The sequence below is a fragment of the Symphalangus syndactylus genome, chromosome 5 (genome assembly GCF_028878055.3).
Source record: "Symphalangus syndactylus isolate Jambi chromosome 5, NHGRI_mSymSyn1-v2.1_pri, whole genome shotgun sequence".
NCBI classification, from domain to species: domain Eukaryota; kingdom Metazoa; phylum Chordata; class Mammalia; order Primates; family Hylobatidae; genus Symphalangus; species Symphalangus syndactylus.
Window position 1 is genome coordinate 99084313 of NC_072427.2, and position 26117 is coordinate 99110429.

A 26117-nucleotide genomic window follows, 5' to 3' on the forward strand; every position below is an offset into this window, starting at 1 on the left:
TGGGGGAAAGTCATCCAGATGAATATTCCAATGGGGGAAAGTCATCCAGATTAATATTCATTGGAAATGAATTTCCAGTGGGGGAAAGTCATCCAGATGAATGTGAAGAATGTGCTTTTTCCAGTGTTGATTGTGTTTATTTACTGGTTTATCATAAAGGATGCTGCTCAGGAATAGCCAAATGGAGAGGTGACTGGGCGAGGTATGGAGGAGGGGTGTGTGGAGTTTCTGTGCCCACGCTGGACGTGCCACAGCCCCCATCACCCCCAGGTGCTCACCAGCCCAGCGGCAGCGTGTGTCCACTGTTACGTTGCTTGGATACACTGTCCCTTCCTCTTCCCATATTTTGCCCTCCCCTGACATTCTTTTGCACCTGGAAGACATTAGCCACAGCTTCCTATCATCCCCTGCCAGGTACCTCTGTTTGGGGCCCGACAACACCCCAGGGCTGCTTCCCAAACCAGCTGGGACACCAAGGAAGGAGGCAAGGCTGGTGAGGAAAGTGCTGCCTGAGCTGCATCAGATCAGAGCCCACAGACGCTCACAGGTGGTGCCACTGAGTTAACTTTGAGCAGATCACTGTGGGAGATCCTGCCTCGCTCTGCTTCACCGACACTGCGAGGTGCTGCTGCTTCTGCATCTGCTTGCCTTTTTTTTTCTTTTTCTCTTTTTTTTGAGACAGAGTCTCCCTCTGTCACCCAGGCTGGAGTGCAGTGGCACGATCTCGGCTCATTGCAACCTCCACCTCCCGGGTTCAAGTGATTCTCCTGCCTTCGCCTCCTGAGTAGCTGGGATTATGGGCGCCTACCACCAGCCCGGCTATTTTGTGTTTTTGTTTTTTGTGTGTGTGTGTATTTTTAGTAGACATGAGATTTCAGCAGGTTGGCCAGCTGGTTTCAAACTCTTGGCCTCAGGTGATCCACCTTCCTCAGCCTCCCAAACTGCTAGGATTATATTCATGAGCCACTGTGCACGGCCTGCTTGCCTTTTTCAAAAGAGATTTTTCCAGCAGTGAAATGCTTGAAAGATTAGGAAAACCAGGGTGAGGAGTGTTCAGAATGTAGGTTTGTCATTATTTTGGGATGACAGGGCCAACAGCTTAGGGGATGGATGATTACTAGTTTGTCACTCACAGTTCCCAAGAGGCAGGGGCACCCCATGCCATGCGGGCCAGATGAGGACATGCAGGGTCGGTCAAGAGGCAGTGGGAGTGAGGGGAAAATGTGGCCAAGAGCCTTTCTTGGGGTTTCTGAGGGAAGGAACTGGGGAGGCCAGGCTCTGTGGTGCCCTCGAAGCCGAGATGTGTGCCCCCCACCCTGAGATGATAAGGACAGGGGAATGGTGGCCCAGGATGTAAGAGCCTCAGAGAGGAGGTGGCAGTGTATGGGGACTCTATAAAAGGCACATTTCCTGGCAAGTCTTTTACTATCTCCAGGAACTGGCCAGCGTGGGCAGGGCAGTCTCCCCATGGACAGTAAGGCCCCAGGTGTCAAAACATCGGGATAAAAAAACATGTGTAATAGGAGGATAAAGAGCAGCCGCTGGAAATCCGGGTGTCTGCAGTCTACACTCCGTCATCCTTTAACTCATCAGGCTTCTCCCCAGCCCACCCCCAACACATAAATACATAGAGCTGACTGCCTGTGGTCTCCCTGACCGCCCCCTCCCCTACCTTTCCCTCTTCCTGCCACCCACTCTCTGCTCAGTCCTGAAAAAAGGCACCTTGGAGTCACTGAGGAAGGGAGAGAAATTGTGGGAAGGAAGTCACATGGGCATTCCACCCCCATGACCTGTGTTTAAACCCTGCCAGCCAAGACAGACACGGCTTTCAAGGCGTTCTTGGATGCCCAGAACCCGAAGCAGCAGCACTCATCCACGCTGGAGTCGTACCTCATCAAGCCCATCCAGAGGATCCTCAAGTACCCACTTCTGCTCAGGGAGCTGTTCGCCCTGACCGATGCGGAGAGCGAGGAGCACTACCACCTGGACGGTAGGCCTCGGCCCGGGACCCCCCACAGGCCTGGGTCTCCATGACAGTCTCTAAATAGCCTCTCATTTCACGACCTGTTTTCTTCCAGTGGCCATCAAGACCATGAACAAGGTTGCCAGTCACATCAATGAGATGCAGAAAATCCATGAAGAGTTTGGGGCTGTGTTTGACCAGCTGATCGCTGAACAGACTGGTGAGAAAAAAGAGGTGAGAGTCCTCATCTTCTCAGGACATCTGTCAGGAAAGCTGAGTTTGAGTTTGCTTTTATTTATTTATTTTTTTAAAAAAAGGTGTGACTTGTAAGTAAAATAGTTAGGATGCTATTGTTTTTCTTAGTGGAACATCTGTGCTTTATCCAAGGCTGCAGTGTGAATTTTCTTCCTCAGCTGGACTATTTCTTCCTGTAGGAAATGTTTTCCTGATGTTCAGCTCCTCAGCCTGGGGATCTGTGGCTTTATTCTGTGTTAAGTGAAAGTGAACTTCCATGACCACAATCTGGGCTGTTTCTAGAAGTGTCATGAAAGTCCAAGGCTCTACCTCCAGAGATTAGAATGACACCAGGCACGTAGTGGGAGCCCGATAAATAGTTGTCAAAGGAATGAAAATTTCAAATGACTCTGAATCAGTTAAATCTACCCAAAAACCTACTTAGAAGAGCAGTGGCAGGAGCAGATACACCTGAGAAAGACGTAAGGTGAGCTAAAAGTTGTGCCTGAGTCATTAACAAGCACTTACCTGAATAAAAGTATGTTGCCAACACAGAGAAGTGGTAGATGTTTGAGATGATGGATAAGTTAATTGCTCTGATCTGATGGGTTATACAGTACATATATCAAAGCATCACTGTGTACCCCTGAATACATGCAATTATTATTTTTCAATTACAAAATGCCAATAATACTTAGAGGAATCATAGGGATATGATATATAGTAACATTCATCAATGCCTCTGTATGCTCAAATTCAACTAGAGATTAGACTCAGTTTTTCTTTCCACCTTAAAAAAGAAAATGTGGGAAGGAACCTAGAGGAAAAACACTTGCTGTGACTAGCAGCAGGGTTAAAAGCAGTGTGGGTGGGGCAAAGTTTGGTTGCTTAGTGTAGACTAGAGAAAGCACCTTATCTCCAGAGATACTAAAGGCCATTATCCAGGCTCATTTTTTTGTCCTTAATGAAACAAAACAAGTTTTCAGGCTGTTAAAGGATAATTTTCTGAAAGAGGTAAAATTGTGACCTCTCATAATTTATTTTACTCATAAGATGTGGGGGACCCAGGCAGGTGTTGTAAAGGTTCATTGGAAAAGTCACCATCACACAAATTTACATATGGAGTGAAGAAATGTTGAGATGAATTGTAAATGAGACAAACTGGTTTTTCCACAGCTGGAGGAAATCAACTAGGCCAGTATCAGACTGGACAGAATTTACACATCTGTCTGTTACCTACACCTTACAAAGAATTGCACAGGCCCTCAAAGACAGTGTACAGTCAGAATCTGATAGCCCAGGAAGGTCTGCTGTAGAGGATATGTAGTTTTCAACTGAAACACAATTTTGTTTTTACGTAACATTACAAGCAGAGCATGAGAATGTTCTGAGACTACTTGGCAGATAATTTAATCTGTCAGAGTATAGAAAAGATGAAGGTTGCCACCCTGGACTTAGCTCTCACTTTCTTATAAAACTTTATAAGAAGAAAAAAATTATGCTTATTAAAGAAGAGGGCAAAATACAGAAAAAGGCAAGAAGAAAACTATAGTTTCAAGACATAGAACTTACCATATTTTGGTGTTGATTTTGATTGTTTTTAATTAATACGTATGTATATGTTATATCTTGAAGGTGATTTTATACCTTGATTTTATGTTGAGCACAGAATTTTAATGCTTTTTTTATTGACTAATATGAATAATACTGTAAACTTTTTTTTATTATAAGAAGTTCTCCCATCCTTTGGTTTATTTCATTCTGACAGAAGTGCATCTTACTGGGCCATGGAAACGAACATTTTCATTACATCATATTATATTTTCTTTATATGCCAAATTAATTATTAGATTTTAATGACCTTAGGAGCAAATGACCATGATGCTAAAGATTAGAAGGCGAAATGGATAGTGGGTTGCAGAAGAATTTAGGAAAAGAAGATGAATATGATCAGAAGTCAGAGACTGTAAAAGGGAATATGGCTTCAATGAACCTGGAAGTCCTTTAAAATGAAATTCTGATACGTAAGAAATCTTTCCAGTGAGGAACAAAGCGATATAGTGCTATACAAAGTATTTTTTGTGGGCTGAGATTGTGAAAAGAAATGTGCAAAAGATGGAAGGAGGGACACTGGCTGAGTACCAAGACTGAAGAGGCAAATCCTACTTTACCAGGAGGTGCAAAGCCCAGAGAATTTCTGGCTTGGAAAAGATGCCAAAGAGAGCAAGAGGAAGATATTGTTGCGGAAGGATAAGAGAAACGAGCAGGAAATAGACCCCCAGTGGGAATCAATTCCTCAAAGGCAGTTGGTTTTACTCAAGTCTTAAGCCCCATTTCATCTCTTTTTCTTCCATTGAGGAGAATGGCCTTTAAACTGGAAAGGATGCAGCAGCCTCAGTGCCATAAGAACAAAACCCTAGGGAGAATGAGTCTTGGGAAATAGGATGGTCTATGCCAAGATCAACGACAATTCTATTCCACTGCTCTCAGCAGTATATTGGAAGAATTATGGAGACTCAGGCAGGTGATTGTGGAGGTACCCAAATTATATTCAGATTTTCACAAAAGTAATTCCTGAATTCCTGATCCTTGTGGTTCCCTCTTAGTGGCAATATGAAGTAACAGCCTAGAATGGATTCATGAAGTTTGTAAAGAGGAATAGGGACATGTATCAGTATCTGCTGGTAACAGCAGGTTTATTGTGAAATGGTAACATTCTAGGAACACAAGGTACCTGAATCCTGTCCTCAACCAATATTCCTTAAGATATCTCTGAAGGCAAATAGGTTCACAGAGAACAAAGCTGGCAAAGAAACAGCTTTTTGATGAAACTAGGCCTTCAACCTCCTTACCCCCATGTTAAACTCTGGGGAGTTGGGCTAAGGAATCCCTTTTGCTTAACTAGGAGGAAGAAGAATGCAAGAGGGCATTTCCCCTTAAAAGAAGTCCTTAAAAATGCTGACTCGGTAGGGCATCCCAGTCCTTAGTAAGGTGGAGGCCTCCCAGCAGAACTCTCTCTTGGGGTTTGGGAGGAGGATTCAGAAGGGAACCAGTGGAAGCCCCAGAGAGAGAGGCTGTGGCCAGAGGGAGCACCCTGACCCCCTAGTCCCCTTGCCATGGGAAGCTTGTCCAGAGAAAAACCTTGTGCACAGGCACAGCATCAGCCCATTTTAAGTTGTGTAACAAATAACTTGAAATCTCAGTGGTTCTCTACAACAAATATTTATCTCGTATGTGGCTTTGTAGGTCAGCCAAGGTTTGGTTTCTGTTGGTTAGCTCCAGTTCTGAAAGTTCTGGTGTGCTCTTTGTCTCTTCCTTCTAGGATCCAGGCTGAAGCAGCAATGGCTGTCTTGGGCAAGTCCTTCCCATGGCTGGAAGGTGGCCGCTAAGTCACATGCCTACACCCAAAGTCATCTGGGCAGCGATGTGTGTACCCTGCCTAGTCTAGTGGGAGGTCCTGGAAAATCACATGGCAGAAGGTGCAGATAATGTAATTCTGTTGGAGGAAGTAGAGTTTGGACAGTCTACCATGTTGGCCTTTAATCAGTTTTAAAGATGTACTCCCAGGGGCTGTGGCCTCTGGGAATTTGACTTTTGTATATAACTCCTCCTCTTCTATGTGGGTCTTCAGGGGATAAGTAGTGGAGACTATGTCATTACCTTGGCTGATCATATCCTGGGAGTTTGGTTGATGAGTTACTTAATATCTACAGACAAAGTAATATGGCTGCTTAAAAATTATTTTAACCCTTTGGTACTATAGCTCAGTAATAATGACAGTGATGATTATAATAATCCCAATCAAGGGAGGCAAAAATACCTCTGTATCCTGTACTGATGGAGCCACATCTTAGCACGGTAGCCTGTTTTGGTGGCTCGAGAAGGGCAATCCCAACTGCACTGCGTTCAGTGGAGGGTTGCCAGGTTGCTGCTGTATAGGAAACCCAGCTAGATTTGGAAGGAGGTCAGTGACTCCAGTGAGAAAAGCAGACGGGACTGTTGTGAGGCATAGACATTGAACTTGCATCAGACTCTGGATCATCGTGTCTAGATGGCTGTGCAACCAGCTCTTGTCTATCTGAGACAGTTTAGCATGTGACCGCTGGGGGCAAGCGACTAAACCTCACGATCTCTTGGGATTCCAGCACTCACACTGCCCGTGTCAATAGAGGAATCTTCAAACTCTTGATTGGCTTCTCTCTCCCTCATCTAAAGTGAAATAAAGTCATCTTTGAAATGGATTGGAAGAAGAAATAATTTGCTTACACTTCCCAAAAGTGGATACTCACTGGTGGAAATGTCTGCAGTTATCTGGGGGTGGATCTTTGTCATGGATGGCCATTAGCATCTCCTTGGGAAACTGTCTCTGTTTGAACACAAAACATCTCCAGTTTTGTAGATCAGTTTTGACAGACTAACTGCACGTGAATTTCAGAGCCCCAGTTTGTACCTATTTGCCATCCTATTCTGAAATTCTAGTAGACAAACATGGAATAAAGGGGGAAAAAAAAGATGAGCCTTTTCTCTCCCCTGTATTCCATGTTTTCTTTGGGAATGGAGAGGATTTATTTTTCAGTTAGGAGATTTCATATGAATTAAAGGATTTTTTTTTCGTTAAAATTTCATTGTATTGTTCCTAGCTCAAACTTGGCTAGAACATAATGATACTATTATTTCCCATTGGAAAGGTTAACTGGATATTGTACCTTCAGCCCGTTTTGATGGGAGGTGGTGTTTATTGAGACAGTCACAAATCGAAAGTATTTTTTAAAAATGTAATCTGTCATTTTGGTGCTATTTCTTTTCTCAAAAACATGACATTGACAAGTAAAAGTTTTATATATTTATGGTGTACAACATGATGTTTTGATATGTTATATTGTGGAATGGCTAAATCAAGCAGTTTAACTTAGCATTATCTCGCATATTTAAGCAAATGTTTTCAGGGGCAGTATTTTCTTGAAGTAAAATTAATATCAGCATGCTGAATTTTCAAACATCATGAAAATCTGAGTATTGATAACACCACCCAGTAAGCTTTGTCACGTCTCTGGCTTTCAGGTTGCAGATCTGAGCATGGGAGACCTGCTTTTGCACACCACCGTGATCTGGCTGAACCCGCCAGCCTCGCTGGGCAAGTGGAAAAGGGAACCAGAGTTGGCAGCCTTTGGTGTGTATCAGAAAAGGGTTTTATGGAGGGGGAAAAGTCTAGCTTATTTTTCAAAAACAAGAACATTTCTTTTTCAAGAACCAATTGATTAAAAATAAAGTTAATTGCAGTTACTTGAATCAGTCTTCCTGCCGTAGCCACCAACATCTCACAAACACTAAATGAAACCTTCGAGTTAAATTGCCCTATGTGGTCACTCAGCCACATGGGTGGGCGGAAATGGCTGTGCCCAAGTCTATCCCAGACATAAACACAGAGGCAGGAAAAGAATTTTTTTTTTTTTTTTTGGCTGCTGCTCTGAGTATCTTTTCAAAATAATGGGTTAATTATAAACCAAGGAAAAATAAAGTGAAACATCAAGACAAAATGGCCTCTGTTTCTGAGACCCCCCCCAATCCGAGATCTTTTATTTTCTTCCTAACTTTGTTGCTGTTTGGTCTTAAGACCAGGATTTAGGATGCTGGTTCTCAGCTGAGCTGTTGTGGCAACTCTGGAGTGCCTGGATCAGCTGTGAGGTGCATCTCAATCACATTGCCACTCAATACTAGTGAAATCAGAGATGTTTGCGAATGACTTATTTTTTAATAAACCAGTTTAGATGGATGCAATTGCTGCAATTAGAGATCTCATGTGATTGTATTGTAATATGCTTTTTGAGAGAGAAAAAACATGGGTTAGCATATAATTTAGGAAACATAGCTTGTTGTTGCAATGTAAGTGCTTATTGGCATATTGCTGTGTTGTTCATGAATATAAAACTATCAACACTCCATGCTTTTGTTTTAGGTTGCGTTTTGTCCTAGCCTCTTGCTAAAAGACTCATGGGTAGGAACATAATATAATGGAAATCTGGCTTATTCTCTTGCCTTATGTTATTTTTGTGGGCTTGCTGGGAACAGAGGTTGCTTACTCCTTCTTAACTAAACTTTTTTTTCCTCCATGATGTGAACAAAGTATCCCCAAATGGAATGTCCTAGTGATTTTAAAATCAAAGTATTTAATGCAAAGATTCATTGGACTTCCTATTTTGATCACTTAGCCTTCATTGAAAAGTTACTGATATTCCCAAAATTTCTGAAGAGCCCCTGTAGCTGTTGATGTCATTTCGTTAAAAATAACAAAGGAGGCCGGGTGTGGTGGCTCACGCCTGTAATCCCAGCACTTTGGGAGGCCGAGGTGGACGGATCACTTGAGGTCAAGAGTTCAAGACTAGCCTGGCTAATATGGTGAAACCCCGTCCTTAACTAAAAATACAAAAATTAGCTGGATATGGTGGCAGGCGCCTGTAATCCCAGCTACTTGGGAGGCTAAGGCAGGAGAATCACTTGAATCCGGGAGGCAGAGGTTGTAGTGAGCTGAGATCGCTCCACTGGACTCTAGCCTCGGTGACAGAGCAAGACTCTGTCTCAAAAAAACAAGACAAAACAAATGTAAGTGCAGAGAAAGCATGTGACTAAATAGGCCATTCAAAGGAATATTGGGGGTATTTTAATAAGTTGTTAGTTTTTGATGGGGTAGATGTTTTGGGGGAGGGAGGCAGTAGTTATTTGCTTTCTTTTCAACATCACCACTTGTGTTTCTTCTGTAGTGATTTCTTCTTGGAGGAGTCTGGGATCTCCTGGATGCTGCTTAATGAGTCATTCATGGGATGCAGGATATTGATGTAAATGACCCACACAGCGATGTGGGACTACAGACTAGCAATTCTAGAGGTCAACATTTAGATTTTTCATGGCTTTGCCCTCAGTTTTACAGATTCACTGTAGTTAGAAATCAAGAGATTTAGAATAAGAAAATAATTTAAGTAGGAGAAAATGGGTTGGCAAACTCTTTTCTGTTTTGTTTTGTTTTGTTTTTTTGGGTTTTTTGGGGGACAGAATCTCGCTCTGTTGCCAGGCTGGAGTGCAATGGTGCGTTCTCGGCTCACTGCAACCTCTGCCTCCCAGGTTCAAGCATTTATCCTGTCTCAGCCTCCCGAGTAGCTGGGACTACAGGTGCGCACCACCATGCCCAGCTAATTTTTGTACTTTTAGTAGAGACGGAGTTTCACCATGTTGGCCAGGATGGTCTCAATCTCTTGACCTTGTGATCTGCCTGCCTCGGCCTCCCAAAGTGCTGGGATTATACGCATGAGCCACCGTGCCCAACCCTCTTTTCTGTTAAAGGCTACGTAGTACATTTTAGGCTTTGGGCCAAGAGGCCACATGCTTTGCCACTGGAGCCAGAAGCAGCCATAGATAACGTGTAAATGAATGAGATGGCTGGATCAGTAGCTGCACCATACAGGCGGCAGCAGGCCTGGGTCTGGCCTGAGGGCCCTTGTTTGCCAACCTATGGTGTAAGTGATTCAGGAAAATGCTGGTTTTGAGGTTGGGGATTTAGGTGCCACTTTCTGCACAGGCTCCGATAGTGGACTCTGCATTACTGTGTTCCCTGCTTCCTGGGCTGTTTATGAGAAGTCGGTGTGGGAGCTGCCTCCAGGAAGGCGGGCCCACAGCACCTGTCCCTGGTGTAAATGGAGACTGCTTACTCCAGCTTCAGGGCATCACACTGTCAGCAAACTCAGTAGGGGCTGTAGTTCATAAGAGAAAAACTGAAGGCTCTGAGATACAAGACATGTTTATCATTATTCAGAATCCTCTCCAGAGTAATAGGAAAGAGAAGGGGAAGGATTAAAATTGGGATTATGAACAAAGGCTGTAGTCATGAGGAGCTTCTGTGGATTCCCAGTCGTTAAAAGAGACAAGTTTGATGGTTTGGGTGTGATTTCAAGTAGCAAGGCAGAACTAGCAGAAAGTCTGAGCAAGGAGTTGAAATAAGGAAGAGGTGCTGTGAAGGAAGGATCATGGTTACCCTCAGTCGGCAGATTTGGGGTTAAAATGTGGTTGTCATCTTGTTTTGGTTTAAACCTCTAACCTCAGGAAATAGTGCAGCTTTCTTCTGAAACCGAAGTTGACTTGCTGCCAACGAAGCACCTTGATGTTTCACAGGATGGCTCATGTGTACCAAATGTTGGTGATCGTTGCCACAAACAAAAATAGAAATAGGCTTCTGCCTTGAAGGGTATTTGACATTGACCTTTTGGGGCACAGAGCAGATGCTTTAGGCTGGCAAAGGTAGCATGAGTTTTGGAGATCATCAAGGCCATGTCTGAAGGGATCGGGCAACACTGTGGAGTCACTTGAGTAACACTAGCTCCAAGGGTTAAGGAAAGTTTCAGGGAGAGGCTGAGGTCCCGGTGCCAGGCTGTAGCTCACTCTCTGGCCCTCCTGCTGTGATCCACAATGGTTAAGATTGAGGGAAATCGAGGGAATCATAGCATTGAGCTGTGGTCCCAGTGGCATGGTGGCGCTTCTGAGATTAGAGTCATTGGGGTAGAGCTCTTTCATTTCTAAGAGGACGTAGCTATCCCAGCCTCTGTGATTTCTGAAGGCTTCATAGTGGGAATGAAGGGCCTTCTCAGGTTGCTTGTGCTCAGCTACTGTGAAGAGCTGGTGTGGCCTCCTCGGGTCAGTGTGAACCTTTGGAGGGAACCTGCCAGTCTGTGCTCTGGGAACCTTGAGGGGTCAGATGCTGTGAGGTGTGAAGGGCTATGGGCAGTCTAGACCGAGCGGCTAGAGTCAGTTTCTTTGCAGCTCAGGGCCTATTTCCCTGCAGTGGAGATTAGCGTGATCTTACACAAAGAGGAGACAAGACCAACCTGCCCTACGTAGGATAGAAATTAAACCAGATGCTTCTGGTTGACCTCCAAAGGGCCTGTGAGCCTGGTGGCCCATCCCTGAGAATTCTCTGAATGTTTGTTCCTTTTGTAATTCTGTGTCTAGTATACAAGGCTGTGCCTCCTTCAGCTGCTGTGTGACTGGCTATTCCTTGGGGTCAGAGTATGAAGGGATAATGGAGACTATCTTAGTCCATTTGGGCTGCTATAACAAAATATCATAAACTGTCCAGCTTCCAAACAACAGAGACTTATTTCTCACAGTTGTGGAGGCTGGAAGTCCAAGATCCTGTTTTCTCCTACTTCCTAGCTGTGGCTTCATAGGGCGAAAGGGTCAAGGCATCTCTCTCAAGTCTCTTTTATAAGGACACTCATCCCATTCATGAGGACGGAGTCCTCAGAGCCTGATCACTTCTCAAAGGCCCACCTCCTGAAACCATCACAAGGGTGATTAGTTTCAAGGTATGAATTTTGGGGAAACACAGACATTTGGACCATAGCAGAGACCCTGACACAGAGAACGAAGGACAGGCAGGAGTCAGTCACCCTTCTATTCCTTCTGGGTGCCAACTCTACTTCCCCTTCTAGGAAGAATCAGAATCACTGCAGGTTAAATGTGCTTGGCATTGCTTAACGAATTCTCTGGAAGATTATGCATAACTCCATTGTATCTCCCCACCCCCAAAAGAATATAAGAATGAAACTACATGTTTACCACTCCTAAAGAGCTTACTCTGATTCAGTCTTTCTGGAAGAAGTACAGTTGAATTCTATTTCATAAACTCATTTTTGTTTCTTTAGGTCAAAAGATGAGTTATATTTCCTAAATATCACTGTCTATGTGCACTATTACCTTAATTTGCATAAATGTAAATCATCTTCAGCAGTTGCATTGTTATTGTGAAGGACGTTTATATTATTCCTCCATCTACTGAATTAGTACATTTTTGTTGAATATGTATCAGCTGAAGTTTTAACCTTGAAATGGTATCATACCTAACATATTTTACCCAAAAGTTTTTTGGGGCATAGGTTATTTCCATTTATGTAGGCTTTCTATGTTTATTTTGAACCTGGAAACTTGTGTCTCAATAGGCTTTTGATTTTCACAGATGTGATGAATGAATGGAAGGTGGGTGGGAGTCAGTTAACTGGGATCTCGACGTCCTCTTCATAACTGTAGTGTTTATTACCACAAGTTAGTGATGTCAAGGGGAAAACCCTACACATGACATACCATAACTGTCTTTATTTTATTTTTTCCAGTCTTCAAAACTGCTGTGGTCCTTGTGTATAAAGATGGTTCCAAACAGAAGAAGAAACTTGTAAGACATCTTACGTCACCCCATGGTTTGAAACTATTTCTCTATCTGCTTATCAGTTATGTCTGCATAATTCTACCATTTTGTCAGTATGAGCCTTTTTATGATCTTTTTTCTTTCTTAAGTGTTGCTAAGGATGCTTGAGATCACCCATCCTGCCTTCTTTTCAGGCAGGCTTATGTTTAGAGCACAAAAATGAATTGGTCTCATTTTTGTGAATGGGAACCAACTGGACTCAATCGGTGATTGGGTCTGCCATGGCCCAGAACCTTCCTAATGCTACTTTTCCCTTTCTCTGTTGCCCCTGTTCTTCTTTTGGGATCCCTTTTCTCCTCTTCTCTGTGTGTCTCTCTTCACTGCATTTGCTTAGCAAACTTCTTTGCACACCCTCCCCTCAACATATTTATCACGCAGCCTCTCACTTCCTGCTGGATGGACAGGAGCTCATGGGGGTGAAGATCCTTTGGGCATGCCTAGAGTTACTGCGTGAGAGTCTGTCGCTGGTTTAGGAAATGCAGGGAACTGGTGTGGGGCAGGTTAGATTCTTCTTAGGCAGCTGGTTCCTTCTCCGCTGCAGGTAGGATCGCACAGGCTTTCCATTTATGAGGACTGGGACCCCTTCAGATTTCGACACATGATCCCCACGGAAGCGCTGCAGGTTCGAGCTTTGGCGAGTGCAGGTAAACTCTCACCTGTGCTGGGTGTTTCACACACATATTTCTGGTGTGTGTAGGAATTATTTGTTTGAATCCACACTCTTGGTCTAACCCTTCTACCATCTTTTTTTTTTTTTTTCCTATGCTTAACTCTTGCCTGTAGGTCTTTCTATTGCCTCTTATTTACCCAACCATTGATTAAATATTGAATGAATGAATGAATGAATGAACCAAGTGAATGAATGAACTGAGTGAATGGATGTGTAATGTCTTCAAAGTTCCTGGAAAAGATTCTAGTTATTCTATTCTATAGGTTAATACTATAGTGATTACCATCTGAGTACAGTGAGCCCGTGCTTCTTGAAAGAATCCTTGAGACTGTGAGCAAACAAAGCCCACGTAAACTACTCACTTGCCTTTCAACTGAGAGATCCAAAAATACCACCAAAAGCACTAAAAAGCATTGACTGCACATGTTTTTTCCCTAAAGTATTACAAATCTTATCTTTGCTATTAGTAAGAAGGCTTTTAAAATGTTGATTCTTTTTTACATTTATCTTAAATTTTTTTTTTTTTTGAGACGGAGTCTCGCTCTGTTGCCCAGGCTGGAGTGCAGTGGCGCGATCTCAGCTCACTGCAAGCTCCACCTCCCAGGTTCACGCCATTCTCCTGCCTCAGCCTCCCGAGTAGCTGGGACTACAGGCACCCACCACCACGCCCAGCTAATTTTTTGTATTTTTAGTAGAGACGGGGTTTCACTGTGTTAGCCAGGATGGTCTCGATCTCCTGACCTCATGATCTGCCTGCCTCGGCCTCCCAAAGTGCTGGGATTACAGGCGTGAGCCACCGCACCCGGCCTATTTTAATTTTTTTAAAGATGGGGTCTCATTCCGTTGCCCAGGCTGGAGAGCAGTGGTGCAATCGTAGCTCACTGTAGCCTCAAATTTCTAGACTCAAGCTATCCTTTCTAACTACCTGGGACTACAGGCATGTGCCAACACACCCAGCTAATTTTTTAAACGTTTTTGTGGAAATTGGGTTTTGCTATTTTGCCCAGGCTAGTCTTGAACTCCTGGGCTCAAGCAAGCCTCCCGCCTTGGCCTCCCAAAGTGCTGGGATTACAGACGTGAGCTGCCACGCCCAGCCTGAAATGTTGATTCTTTTTCTATGATCCACGTAGCAGTGAAGTGAGTTGTTAGTTAGCTATGAGTATACTTGATAATATAATTAGACGATGCTTTAAACACATGAGTAGCAGGGTACCAACTAAGAAAAGTGATATTTCTGTGACTCGGAAGCTCCCCATCCTGGGCCTAATTTGAGGCCAAGTTCTCAAGAGGAGGAGTGGGCTGTGTGGCTCTCCCAGGCGCATCCTGGAAAGAGCATCTCTGGAGAGTCAAGTGGAAACTCTTTAGCCACATCTATTCCCTGTCCCACTTGGACAGCAGGTGCAGCTTTGGTAAAGAAAAGCCCTGGCGGTGGCCGGGCGCGGTGGCTCACGCTTGTAATCCCAGCACTTTGGGAGGCCGAGGCGGGCAGATCACGAGGTCAGGAGATCGAGACCACAGTGAAACCCCGTCTCTACTAAAAATACAAAAAATTAGCCGGGCGTGGTGGCGGGCGCCTGTAGTCCCAGCTACTTGGAGAGGCTGAGGCAGGAGAATGGCGTGAACCCGGGAGGCGGAGCTTGCAGTGAGCCGAGACTGCGCCACTGCACTCCAGCCTGGGCGACAAAGCGAGACTCCGTCTCAAAAAAAAAAAAAAAAAAAAAAAAAAGAAAAGCCCTGGCGGTAGAGACCTGCAGGTGCTTGATCAGGTGAATTTCTATTTTATGCATTTGCCGTCTAAGATGAACATTAAGTTCCTACTATCCAATTTCTGTTGTGTAGCCTCTCCTTGTTTCCACTTGTCATAAGCAGTAAAACTGGATCTGATCCTCAGAAAACCAACCCACCCTAGTCCAACGTCATGAGGAGAACCCTCTTGCCATATTTTGCGCACACTTTGAGTTACTCTTCCAAATTAAATGAGGCATCTCTTCCTTCACAGTTTTTCTGCCTTACAGTAGGAAAACTCAAATGCAAAAACCATGTAGGGCAAATATATTTGGAATGATTATTTGTTTTAGAAGGTTTCTCTCTAAGCTTCCAGTAGAGATTTGCCAGATGCCCTTTTACTTATGATGTGTTTTGCAAAATTGATTTACACATGAATTTGCAGGCACCAGTAAGTTGTGAGTCTAGGGCAGCTACACTAGCGTTTTGAGGTTTGAGCACTTAAATAACTAAAGTCTTACTTAGAATCGTAGGTTATGAATTATCTAGTTCCTTTGTTTCCTCATGCCAGGTTTTCAAATGGGAAAGTTTATTTCTGTTGCAAACTGACAGCTTCTAAGCCAGGAATTTTGCCTGCGTTGAGGAGTAAACACATAAAAACTTCAAATTTTGAAGACAAAGCCATCTTTGTAATACGACATTCCATTCTCACTCTCCATTCTTCATTCAAGTCAAGTTTAAAACCATCAAGATAAAAGCTTATTTTAGTTGAGTTATAAAGACTAGTCAAGATGTCTTTCATTATGAAATCCACTCTAGTGGATTTGAGAATCAGAACGTGGAATTTCTAGGTTTTTATCTTAGTTCGGAAAGTTTGTAAAATTTTTTGCAGATAAAATCATGCAACCACAGTGAGGGTTTGTGACCAGGGTTCTGAACCACTGGATGAAAGTGAGACTTCACAATGTATGGCCTGAATGTCTGCAGTGAATTGTTCCTTTCACAAACACTTTATTCATGACTTAAAGTACTGTGCTATTACAGGCACTACAGAGCTTCAAAATTATTTTAAAATTGTCCCTTACCTTCTTGATATACCATTTTCTGCTGTGTTCAAAGTAGACTCCAGGGGTAGGCTGGGGACGAGAAGCCCCATTAGGTCTCCAGGGCTTTAGGCCCAGCCACCTGGGGGAAGGCTCCCTTAACAGACAGCAAAGGCTTACCTGTCATATCCCTGGCCGGATGAAATCTGCATAGGAGGCTTTGGCTCCATTTAGTCCAACTGTTGCCAAAACAACTAATCGTTTAATTGAAATGCATAGTTCAGCTAAACAGACTGCATGGCTGAAAGAGTTCAGGCCGGGCGCAGTGGCTCACGCCTGTAATCCCAGCACTTTGGGAGGCCGAGGCGGGTGGATCATGAGATCAGGAGTTCGAGACCAGCCTAACCAACATGGTGAAACTCTGTCTCTACCAAAAATACAAAAATTAGCTGGGCGTGGGGTGCACATCTGTAATCCCTGCTACTCAGGAAGCTGAGGCAGGAGAATCACTTGAACCCGGGAGGCAGAGGTTGCAGTGAGCCGAGAACACACCACTGTACTCCGGCCTGGATGATAGAGTGAGACTCCGTCTCAAAAAAAAAAAAAAAAAAGTGAGTTCAGTCAGTATGATTGACTGGCCTTTTAGACCATCTAGAAGATTTTACCAACTGGAAATTTTCCAAGTGTTCTCTTCTTTGCATCAAGCTTTCAGTCGCTTCATCTCGTTAGATCATGGAATAGTAGGAAAATAACTTTGATCTTGTACAGTTCTGCATTATTAATCCTCTATCACAGCTGGAAAATGCTTTTGTAAACATGTAAATAAATCCATTTGAAACATACCGTGATTCATTGTTTTTTTAATTTCTTTAGATGCAGAGGCAAATGCTGTGTGTGAAATTGTCCATGTAAAATCCGAGTCCGAAGGGAGGCCAGAGAGGGTCTTCCACTTGTGCTGCAGGTGAGCCCGGGCCTATAAAGTCGAGGCCGTGTTGACATTTCTGCAGATTGGAACGATGTGGTGTCTTACATTGTGTTCTGGTGTTTGGTACATTGTTTGTACTGTAACATCGCTGAGATGCAGTAAATGGAGAGTCAGCTGGAGGAGGTGACAGCTTGAGAAGGTGTTATCGGGATTCCTGATCATTTGGAGCATATACAGAGGTCGGCCTGTGTTGATCACCTGCACGTCTTGAGAGGAAGCTGGGCTCATGATGTGGGCTTCTACTTATTTCTTGTTGTTTTTCTTCTACCCTGCCACCCTCTTTTTCCCTTCCTTCTCTTCTCTCCCTCCCCCATGAGAATTTGAGGTCTTCTCACATATGAAACCTATTCTTTTATTTTTCTAAAAATATAGGCTGGATGATCCCAACAGATGGCATTTAATATATTTGGCTTTAAATGTGCCCGTATTGAATCATGCTTTTATTTATTTATTTACTTACTTATTTATTTATTTATTTATTGAAACAGAGTCTTGCTCTGTCACCCAGGCTGGAGTGCAGTGGTGTGATCTCGGCTCACTGCAACCTCTGCCTCTTGGGTTCATGCCATTCTCCTGCCTCAGCCTCCTGAGTAGCTGGGACTTACAGGCACATGCCACCATGCCCAGCTAATTTTTTGTATTTTTAGTAGAGACGGGGTTTCACGGTGTTAGCCAGGATGGTCTCGATCTCCTGACATCGTGATCTGCCTGCCTTGGCCTGCCAAAGTGCTGGGATTACAGGCGTGAGCCACCATGTCTGGCCAACTTTAATTTAATCATAGATACTCAGTGATTTACTCAGTAATTACCCAGTACCTCACACAGTGAGTACTAATATACTATGGATTACCTACAAAAGACAATAGAATCAATATTATGATTATTAGCAATATTTTATAATGTTAGTATGGTAAGAAGGTACCTTTACCAAGCATGAACTATGCTAAACACCTTACATTCATTATTTCATTTAGTCATACCAAGGTATTAGGTTGGTACAAAAAGAAACTGCAGTTTTTACCATGAAAAGTAATTAAAAGTGCCATTACTTTTAATGGCAAAAACTGCAATTATTTTTTGCACCAAACTAATACTATTCTTACTCTAGTTTACAAATGGGGAAGCAAGGCTTAGAGATGGTACTTTGCCTAAGGCCTTATAGAGAATGAACACTGGTGCCGGGCATGGTGGCTCACGCCTGTAATCCCAGCACTTTGGGAGGCCAAGGCAGGCAGATCACTTGAGGTCAGGAGTTCGAGGCCAGCCTGGCCAACATGGTAAAGCCCCGTCTCCACTAAAAATACAAAAATTAGCCAGGCCTGGTGGCAGGCGCCTTTAATCCCAGCTAGTTGGGAGGCTGAGGCAGGACAATCACTTGAACCTGGGAGATGGAGGTTGCAATGAGCCAAGATCGTACCACTGCATTCCAGCCTGGGTGACAGAGCGAGACTCTGTGTCAAAAAAAGAAAGAAAAAGAAAATGAATGGTGGGTTTAACCTCAAAACCCATGTTTTGTGTTGCTACATCAGATCTCTCTGTGTTGGGTGACAGAGGTCAACAAAGGGCAGATCCCCGGGAAGCTGGCAGGACTACAAGTGAAATGTTGTTTGTATAACCTCGTGGGGTTTGAGCACCACCTTTACCATCTATTTTGGCTCATCTGTTTGTGATTTTGTTGGTAAGGCCTATGGGGTTTAGTAGCCCTGCCTACACGGATGCCATTACTTATTGTTAATAAGGAATACCAGGTGAAATTTACCTGGGTAAAAATATTGGGAATATAACAAGAAAAATAACTCTCCTAGGAAGAACTTTTTTTTTTTTTTTTTTACCATGAGAATTAGGACTTGGGAAGATTTTATAGTTCTTTACACCCTTAATATATACATGTTGAAATGTGTCGTGGGAACTGTTGATATTTACAGGAGGGAGCTCAGCTCTAGAGGACTTTAGGAACGTAGAGACGTTGGCCTTTTGGTGCTCTGCAGAGCCGCGAGAATCTTGTGGTTCATTTGCCCTCAAAAACATTTTGTAATGAAAAGCTCTGCCTTGAGTGCCAGGAGCAGAATTTGGCAGCTTCTTGGTACAAACTCCCCCTGTCCATAGATCTGTTCGTTAATGGGCTGCTCTGCCCCACATCAGCGGCAGGAGATGGATCACAAAGCATGAAGGGAAAGGAGTTATGTGCTCTTTATCACTGCTGTGAAATCACCGCTTGGCATAGAAATTGGAGTCAAGGCCTCAGTCTTTAGCCTTTGGCCCTAAGGGATATTTATTTGGTTGCACCTGATAACCTTAGAAGTTCCCCATGTGTTAAGCCCTGATTCTCTAACATCTGTAAATCTTCTTTTCCTAGCTCCCCAGAGAGCCGAAAGGATTTCCTGAAGGCTGTGCATTCAATCCTGCGCGATAAGCACAGAAGACAGCTCCTCAAAACCGAGAGCCTTCCCTCATCCCAGCAATATGTCCCTTTTGGAGGCAAAAGATTGTGTGCACTGAAGGGGGCCAGGCCGGCCATGAGCAGGGCAGGTACTGTGGGGATTCGGACGTTCAAGATTCCCGTCACCCCCACTCCGCAGTAGAACTCCAGTGAGCTTGACCTCCTTGTTGAGTGGGGGTGAGGTGTGGCCTGGTGGGGGCTGATGTAGGAGGACGGTTTTTCCCTGGTGTGAAGTTCCTTGCCCTTGCCTCCCTCCCAGTGGCTCCTGGGGATCCGCCCTGTATCTACATTCCTCTTGTCCTCCCTCAAGCCTTCCCTTTGCCTCCCTTCTCCTTTTGGCTGGTGAGCTCCTCCCTCATTTACCAAGTCGGGTTGCAGACACATCCTCTTTCTGGAGAGGCTGTCTCAGCCTGCTTGCAGAATGAGAGTCGCTGCTTTGCATGGCAGCCAGCTTTGTCTAGCAGAAAGCCATGTGTCACATTTCAGCAAGGTCACAGCCCTCTGTTCTGAGGACATGGTGGCTTCACAGCCTGGCAGCACAGCAGTGCCTGCTCTCAGTAGTAAGGATTCTAGGTTTGGTAGCCCACATGACACTTCCAGTTTTTATCCTGGCCTTGTGCCCGCAACTTTATTTTTAGTCTCCATGTTAATTTGGGGAAGCCTTGACCTATTCTTGGAAACAAGAATCTAGAGTTTAAATGGTCCCAGCATAAATATTCTTGTAGGACTTAATCCATTACAGTGGAGCAGTAGAGAAGTAAAATAAATACTACCACCTGTCGATGGTAGCAAAATGTATCTAGGAAGAAAGCTGTTTTAATACTTACGGACTTAATGACATCAAGATACTAACATTTTTATCAAACCTTTCTTAAGAGGCAGCCCAGAATTTTGCAGGGAGGATTTCATTAAAAGAGGCCCCCTTTGCACTTGCCAGAAAAGTTTCTGGTCTTTGTCCCCATTACCATCCTACCTATTGAAGAGGGATGGACAGAAGTGTGAATGCTTGAAGGTTTTCATAGACAAAACCTACCTGGCTTGACATGGGATATTACATTCTTTAAACACCTTAAATTTAACTAATTTAGGGGACTAGTTACTATAAACCTCTTCTCCAATCAATTGATAAATGTTTATTGAAAACTTAGTGCAGTGAACACCCAGCACTTTGCTAAGTTTTCTGAGGTATCCTAAGAGTCTTTCATACGTCCATATGCGCAGTTTCTCATGGGGTCCCCATGGAAGAATAGTTTGTTGGTCCATTATAACTCACTTTAGAGATTTTTATCTTGGATTTGTCTTATCTGCCCCTCTTGTTTGCTAGGGAAATGTTTAAAAAAGTTTGGGAATATGTGTCTCAACCTCAGGGAACTCACCTTTTTCAGTTGTTAATCAATGAACCTAAATTCAGAGCTGCATTTACTTTGAAACTAAGCATGATTAGTCTGTCACTCAGAAGTTTTCCTGCTGAGATCCATTTGGAAAGAAAACGAAACCAGCCCACAATTGAACACCATCGTCCGTCATCATGATTACCAAGAGAAAGCCTTGATGTCATAGCCTGTTGGATTTAGCTGATTGAAAGATCTTTCTGCCTGATGGCTCATTTTTGGCTGAAGAAAGTCTGTATCACTTTGCTTTGGAGGCATCTCACTATCCTCAGAATCTTCATGTCAGAGGATTTTAAAATGGTACCTGAGTAGATCAGCACAGCAATAGCTGGTCAGTCTTAACAGTGACCACTGGAAATAGTCAAAGATTGCATCCCTAAAAGACGGTGAAGAACTCAGTAATGGTAGCCGGGTTCTCAAGCATACTAGGAACAGATACTCATGCTTCATTTTGCTTTGTCTTGAATACCCAGGTAGTTTATTTCTCCCTCTGTTCTGTTTGGCTAGGATAGTAAAGCCAAATACTCTGCTTCCCTATTCAGCCTAAAGTACTATACATCTGCCAGTAATCTGATTAAAAAATTTTTTCTTTGTTCTACCTATTTTCTTATGAAAATGTTTAAACTTATAGAAGAGCTGAAAGAATTCATACCTACCATCTATATTCTATAATGTTTTTCTATATTCTCATTATCACTCATCTGTTAGAATCCATCTGTCATCCATCACCTCATCTTATTTTTTTTTTTTAATTTATTTATTTTTTATTATTATACTTTAGGGTTTTAGGGTACATGTGCACAACGTGCAGGCCTGTCACATATGTATCCATGTGCCATGTTGATTCCCTGCACCCATTAACTCGTCATTTAGCATTAGGTGTATCTCCCAATGCCGTCCCTCCCCCCTCCCCCTACCCCACAACAGTCCCCAGAGTGTGATGTTCCCCTTCCTGTGTCCATGAGTTCTCATTGTTCAATTCCCACCTATGAGTGAGAACATGCGGTGTTTGGTTTTTTGTCCTTGCGATAGTTTACTGAGAATGATGTTTTCCAGTTTCATCCATGTCCCTACAAAGGACACGAACTCATCTTATTTTTGACATATTTCAAAGATGTAGACATTAACACACTTTACTCCTAGATACTTCAGCATGCAAATCATTAACAAATATTTCCAGTAGCTTTGAGTTGGGGTAGTTCTAATGTAGTGAGTGTAGAGAGGGATGCTGTATTTTGCTGGTGCTGAGATAAAAGTGAACAAGAATTTTTGTCTCTTCTCAATAGAAGTTGGTGTTTGTTTTTTTTTTCCTGTTTTCTATTCCCTTTTTCCATTTTGCCTGGAAATGGCTTTTATTCCCATCCTCAACCAACAGTAGTGTCTATTTGTTCCACAGTTTTAGATGCTGGAACACTCAGGAATAGTGATGGATACACAGGGGTCTGAAGCAGAGGATGGCTGCAGTGGGAGACAATTCAGCCCCTCGTTGACCTCTCTAACCTTGTGCCTGCTGGGTTTGAAGTCAAGGCTGCATTTGGCAGTAATTGAGACACGAGGCATCTTCTAGCAGCACTGAAGCAATTGGATGGTTCTGGGGCTTAGGTTTCAGGAAAGCAGCTCCCAGTTGGCATTCAGACTCTTTCCCCTCCACTGGAAAGCCCGTGTTGCATTTCACCTTTTTGTGTCTAATGCAACAACCGCTTCACTCTCGAGGGAGAAGCAGCCTTCCCTGTGAGCAGACTCGTGTATGTGTGTGGTGGGATTGTTGGCTTGATCAGATGGTGTCTTTTGTTCGCTTGTTTTTAATTCTGGCTTCCTAGAGGGCAGTAGGTGAAAGAATGATTTTTTCTTAACTGGTAGTCACTTTATACAGCACTTTGTTGATCAAACTGCTTGGATGTCATCGGTTTTTTATTTCTCATTCCACTGAGGCACTGATATGTTAATTGCTTTGTAGAAGAATGAGTGATACACAGACTGTAATTGGGGGAGACTAAGGCTCACATTTGCTTAGCCTCCTAGCTCATGTGGGACTTTGTCAGAAAGAAGACAGGGAAATAACTGAAGATTCCATGTCTTTGAGAGCCACTCTTTTTCATAGGCTCTCTAAGAGGGATGTGGTGCCCTTAATCTAACTGCAGATCCCAATAAATGTTACGTTCAAGTTCCCAGAAAACAAGTAACTTAGACTGGTGCTTCTGCCTCCGTGATGCATATTCTACAAAGACAGCAAAACCATAGATGCACCCCCACCCTTACTAAAGACCTATTCCAGCTAAACAACCCTGGGACAGCCCTGGGGATCTTCATAGCACTGGGCCATGGGACATGGCCAGGATTGAGGACACTAACTCACTAACTAATCCCCAAATCAGCAGTCTGTCTACTTGAGAGCAGCTGCAGTCTGTGTTACCCATCTCTTAGGTGCACAGGTTAGAATAGTAGATTATTTCAGAGGGAGTTGAGTACCCCTTTGCCCATAACCTACAACCTCTCCTGTGTGCCCCGGTTCCCCCTTGCCCTTGCATCAGTTGCTAGAACATCTTCTAAGTCCAGATACCTCGACAAGGTAAATGCTTCAAGACAGATTGGTGATATGTAGTCTTTAAGCCCCAAAAGACATCAAGGCATTCAATGCATACCATTTCGGTTTTTATTTTCTCCTGTCCTTTGCTTTGTGGATTTTCATCTCACGTAAAGCATGTGGGGGTTTTATTTTTATATTTTTGTGTGTGTGTGCAGTGTCTGCCCCAAGCAAGTCTCTTGGGAGGAGGAGGCGGCGGCTGGCTCGAAACAGGTTTACCATTGATTCTGATGCCGTCTCCGCAAGCAGCCCGGAGAAAGAGTCCCAGCAGCCCCCCGGTGGTGGGGACACTGACCGATGGGTAGAGGAGCAGTTTGATCTTGCTCAGTATGAAGAGCAAGATGACATCAAGGAGACAGACATCCTCAGTGACGATGATGAGTTCTGTGAGTCCGTGAAGGGCGCCTCAGTGGACAGAGACCTGCAGGAGCGGCTTCAGGCCACCTCCATCAGTCAGCGGGAAAGAGGCCGGAAAACCCTGGATAGTCACGCGTCCCGCATGGCGCAGCTCAAGAAGCAAGCTGCCCTGTCGGGGATCAATGGAGGCCTGGAGAGCGCAAGCGAGGAAGTCATTTGGGTTAGGCGCGAAGACTTTGCCCCCTCCAGGAAACTGAACACTGAGATCTGACTGTGTCACCTGCCCCGTAGAGAATGTGTGTAGATACTTCCTGCCCTAACTCTGCCCACCCTCCTGTACCGTCGACAAGAATGTCCCCTTAGGTCGCGCTCTTGCACACACAGTTTTGGCAGCTGACTTGGTTCTGAAGCCATGTAGCCACTCAACTTTGTCATTTTCAACAACATCAGAAAGAATTCCTCAGAATCCCAAATAAGCTTGAGTCCTATCTTCTGTATATTACTAAGGGCTTTTATTTATTCTCAATGAATCAGGGCCTGAACAATTAAAAGAAAAAAGATTCTATAGCACTGGAAAGCAAATCACCCCCAGGAGTTAATGGATGTATGACAGATTAATTTAAGGGATAGTAGCACACACACGATCCTTCTATCTGAAATCAGTCTCCTAGTTGGGGAAACCTCTTTCACACACAAAATGAAATGAAACGTGTACAGCTTGCAGTGTTCTGACTGTACCCTTCCCTCTTCCATGTCTGAGAATCTCTGTGTATTTTAAGAATGTGTGAGGAGAGGGTGGCGATTCATGTTTCAATGAGCCTTTTTTTTTTTTCCTTCCTGTTTTGGTCTATGGCTGGTCTTACTGTGTCCGTGTTCGGAAGCTCTAGTTTTGCATAGAATTATAGAGATGCCAAACTCTTCGAAAAGAGATCCAAATTTATCGCTTGAGAGAAAGAAAAGAAACACTATTTTTTGTATTTTACCTGAGATACAGGGGCACAAATAGATGAGAATTTTACAGTGTTAGTGTATCCCTGAGCCTAAAAAATGAGGATATAACCTTTTACAGAGAGAGTGAGGCGTGGTGGTTTTATATTTATATATGAAAGGCCAACAAGCTCATGCTAAGGATATACTTTTCTTCCAAGAAGCGGATTTTTTTTTTTTTTTTTAACATTTGAATCTATATTTGAGATGGGAGTTTGGTTGGATTAAACATGACACCCAGGTGGGCGGTGTGTGTGTCTGTTGCACATGGCAGGGAGGGGAGCCTCCTTCTCATGGGGTTGCCATGGTGATCACTGGTTTTTCCATCAAAATTGCATCTTCATCCATAGATTACCTTCCCCTTCCCTGACAGTCCATAACCAAACCTTTAAACAGAACAACCTCTTTAAAAACTTCTCTCGTGTTTAACACTTTCTTCATGCCAACGAAACAGGGTAAACATGCTCAAAACGTTAACAGTCTAAACAGATATCCAAATACTAAGAAGAAAAACAAGTTATAGCACTTTCAACTTTTTTTTTTTAAAAGGTTTATAGCTTTTTCTTTTTCCATGTCACAATGTCCACTTCCTAAGAAGGGTTTAAAATACTATGAAAACTTTCTTTTTGGGGAAAATATCTATTTGGTGTTTGACACATCAGTAGGTACTTTAAAGACCTGAATTTTATAGTAGCTTTAGGAGTTATATTTTATAAAAATCAGTTATGACTTTATATTTCCAGACAATAGAGAGTTCAGTACATCATGCTCTTGTGCCTCTGCCTGCTTTTCCTGCGTTCCCACCCTGTATTCCCCCCACCTTTCGGGTTTCCAGGGCTTCGAGCTTGATCTTTTGAAAGTTTTATTCTATTAAATTTTTGCTATATCTTCTGGTTTTCTTAAAAAGCTTTAGAATGGTTTCTATACCCTTTGTATCACTGCATTTTTCCATATCATCTCCGGTTCGATCGCATCCAGATGGAAAACGGAAGCAGAGGCTTCTAATCGTCGCATTTACTGGCTCCAGTGCAACACATCCATCTGAAAACACTCGGAAGTCTGGTGCTTGGAGAGGGTGCCATTGTGTCTTGTACATAAGGTCATGACGTGTCTATGTCAAAAGTTCTTATATATTTCTTTTATAAGCTGAAAGAAGGTCTATTTTTATGTTTTTAGGTCTATGAATGGAACGTTGTAAATGCTTGTCAGACAATAAAAATAATGAAAAGTGTCTGGGCGGTTCTATGCCTTTTTGGATGGGAGGATGAGTGTGAATTGTTGGTGGAAGAGAGGCCGTGGGAGAAGATTCCTGGGAATGCCATTTGTTGAAATAACTCGTGTTCATCAGGAGAACGCTGTTGTGGTAGAGCTTGAAGTTTTAACAACAAAAAAAGGTGCATTACAGTTGCTTGGCATCTTGACCTAACGTTGCCCCTACTGGGCACTGTTTCTTTTCCAGTCTCCTGCCTATCCCGATGGGAGCAGGCTGGGG

General features: G+C 43.5%; 1 protein-coding gene across 14 annotated transcripts in view; it reads left to right on the plus strand.

Moving 5' to 3' along the window:
* Nucleotides 1-25856, plus strand: part of TIAM1 (TIAM Rac1 associated GEF 1) — a 458079-nt gene extending 432223 nt beyond the window's left edge. For 13 of the 14 annotated variants that reach the window (XM_055279454.2, XM_055279461.2, XM_055279452.2 and 10 more), the window contains 8 exons: nucleotides 1811-1990; nucleotides 2079-2197; nucleotides 7259-7367; nucleotides 12352-12410; nucleotides 12985-13087; nucleotides 16755-16842; nucleotides 19223-19395; nucleotides 23440-25856. In XM_055279454.2, coding sequence (XP_055135429.2) covers nucleotides 1811-1990; nucleotides 2079-2197; nucleotides 7259-7367; nucleotides 12352-12410; nucleotides 12985-13087; nucleotides 16755-16842; nucleotides 19223-19395; nucleotides 23440-23909 — 1301 coding nt within the window. In that variant the 3' untranslated portion in view covers nucleotides 23910-25856. Of the gene's footprint in view, nucleotides 1-1810; nucleotides 1991-2078; nucleotides 2198-7258; nucleotides 7368-12351; nucleotides 12411-12984; nucleotides 13088-16754; nucleotides 16843-19222; nucleotides 19456-23439 lie in introns of all 14 variants that reach the window. The other variant, XM_055279467.2, reaches the window with a different exon arrangement.
* The last annotated feature ends 261 nt before the right edge of the window (nucleotides 25857-26117 follow it).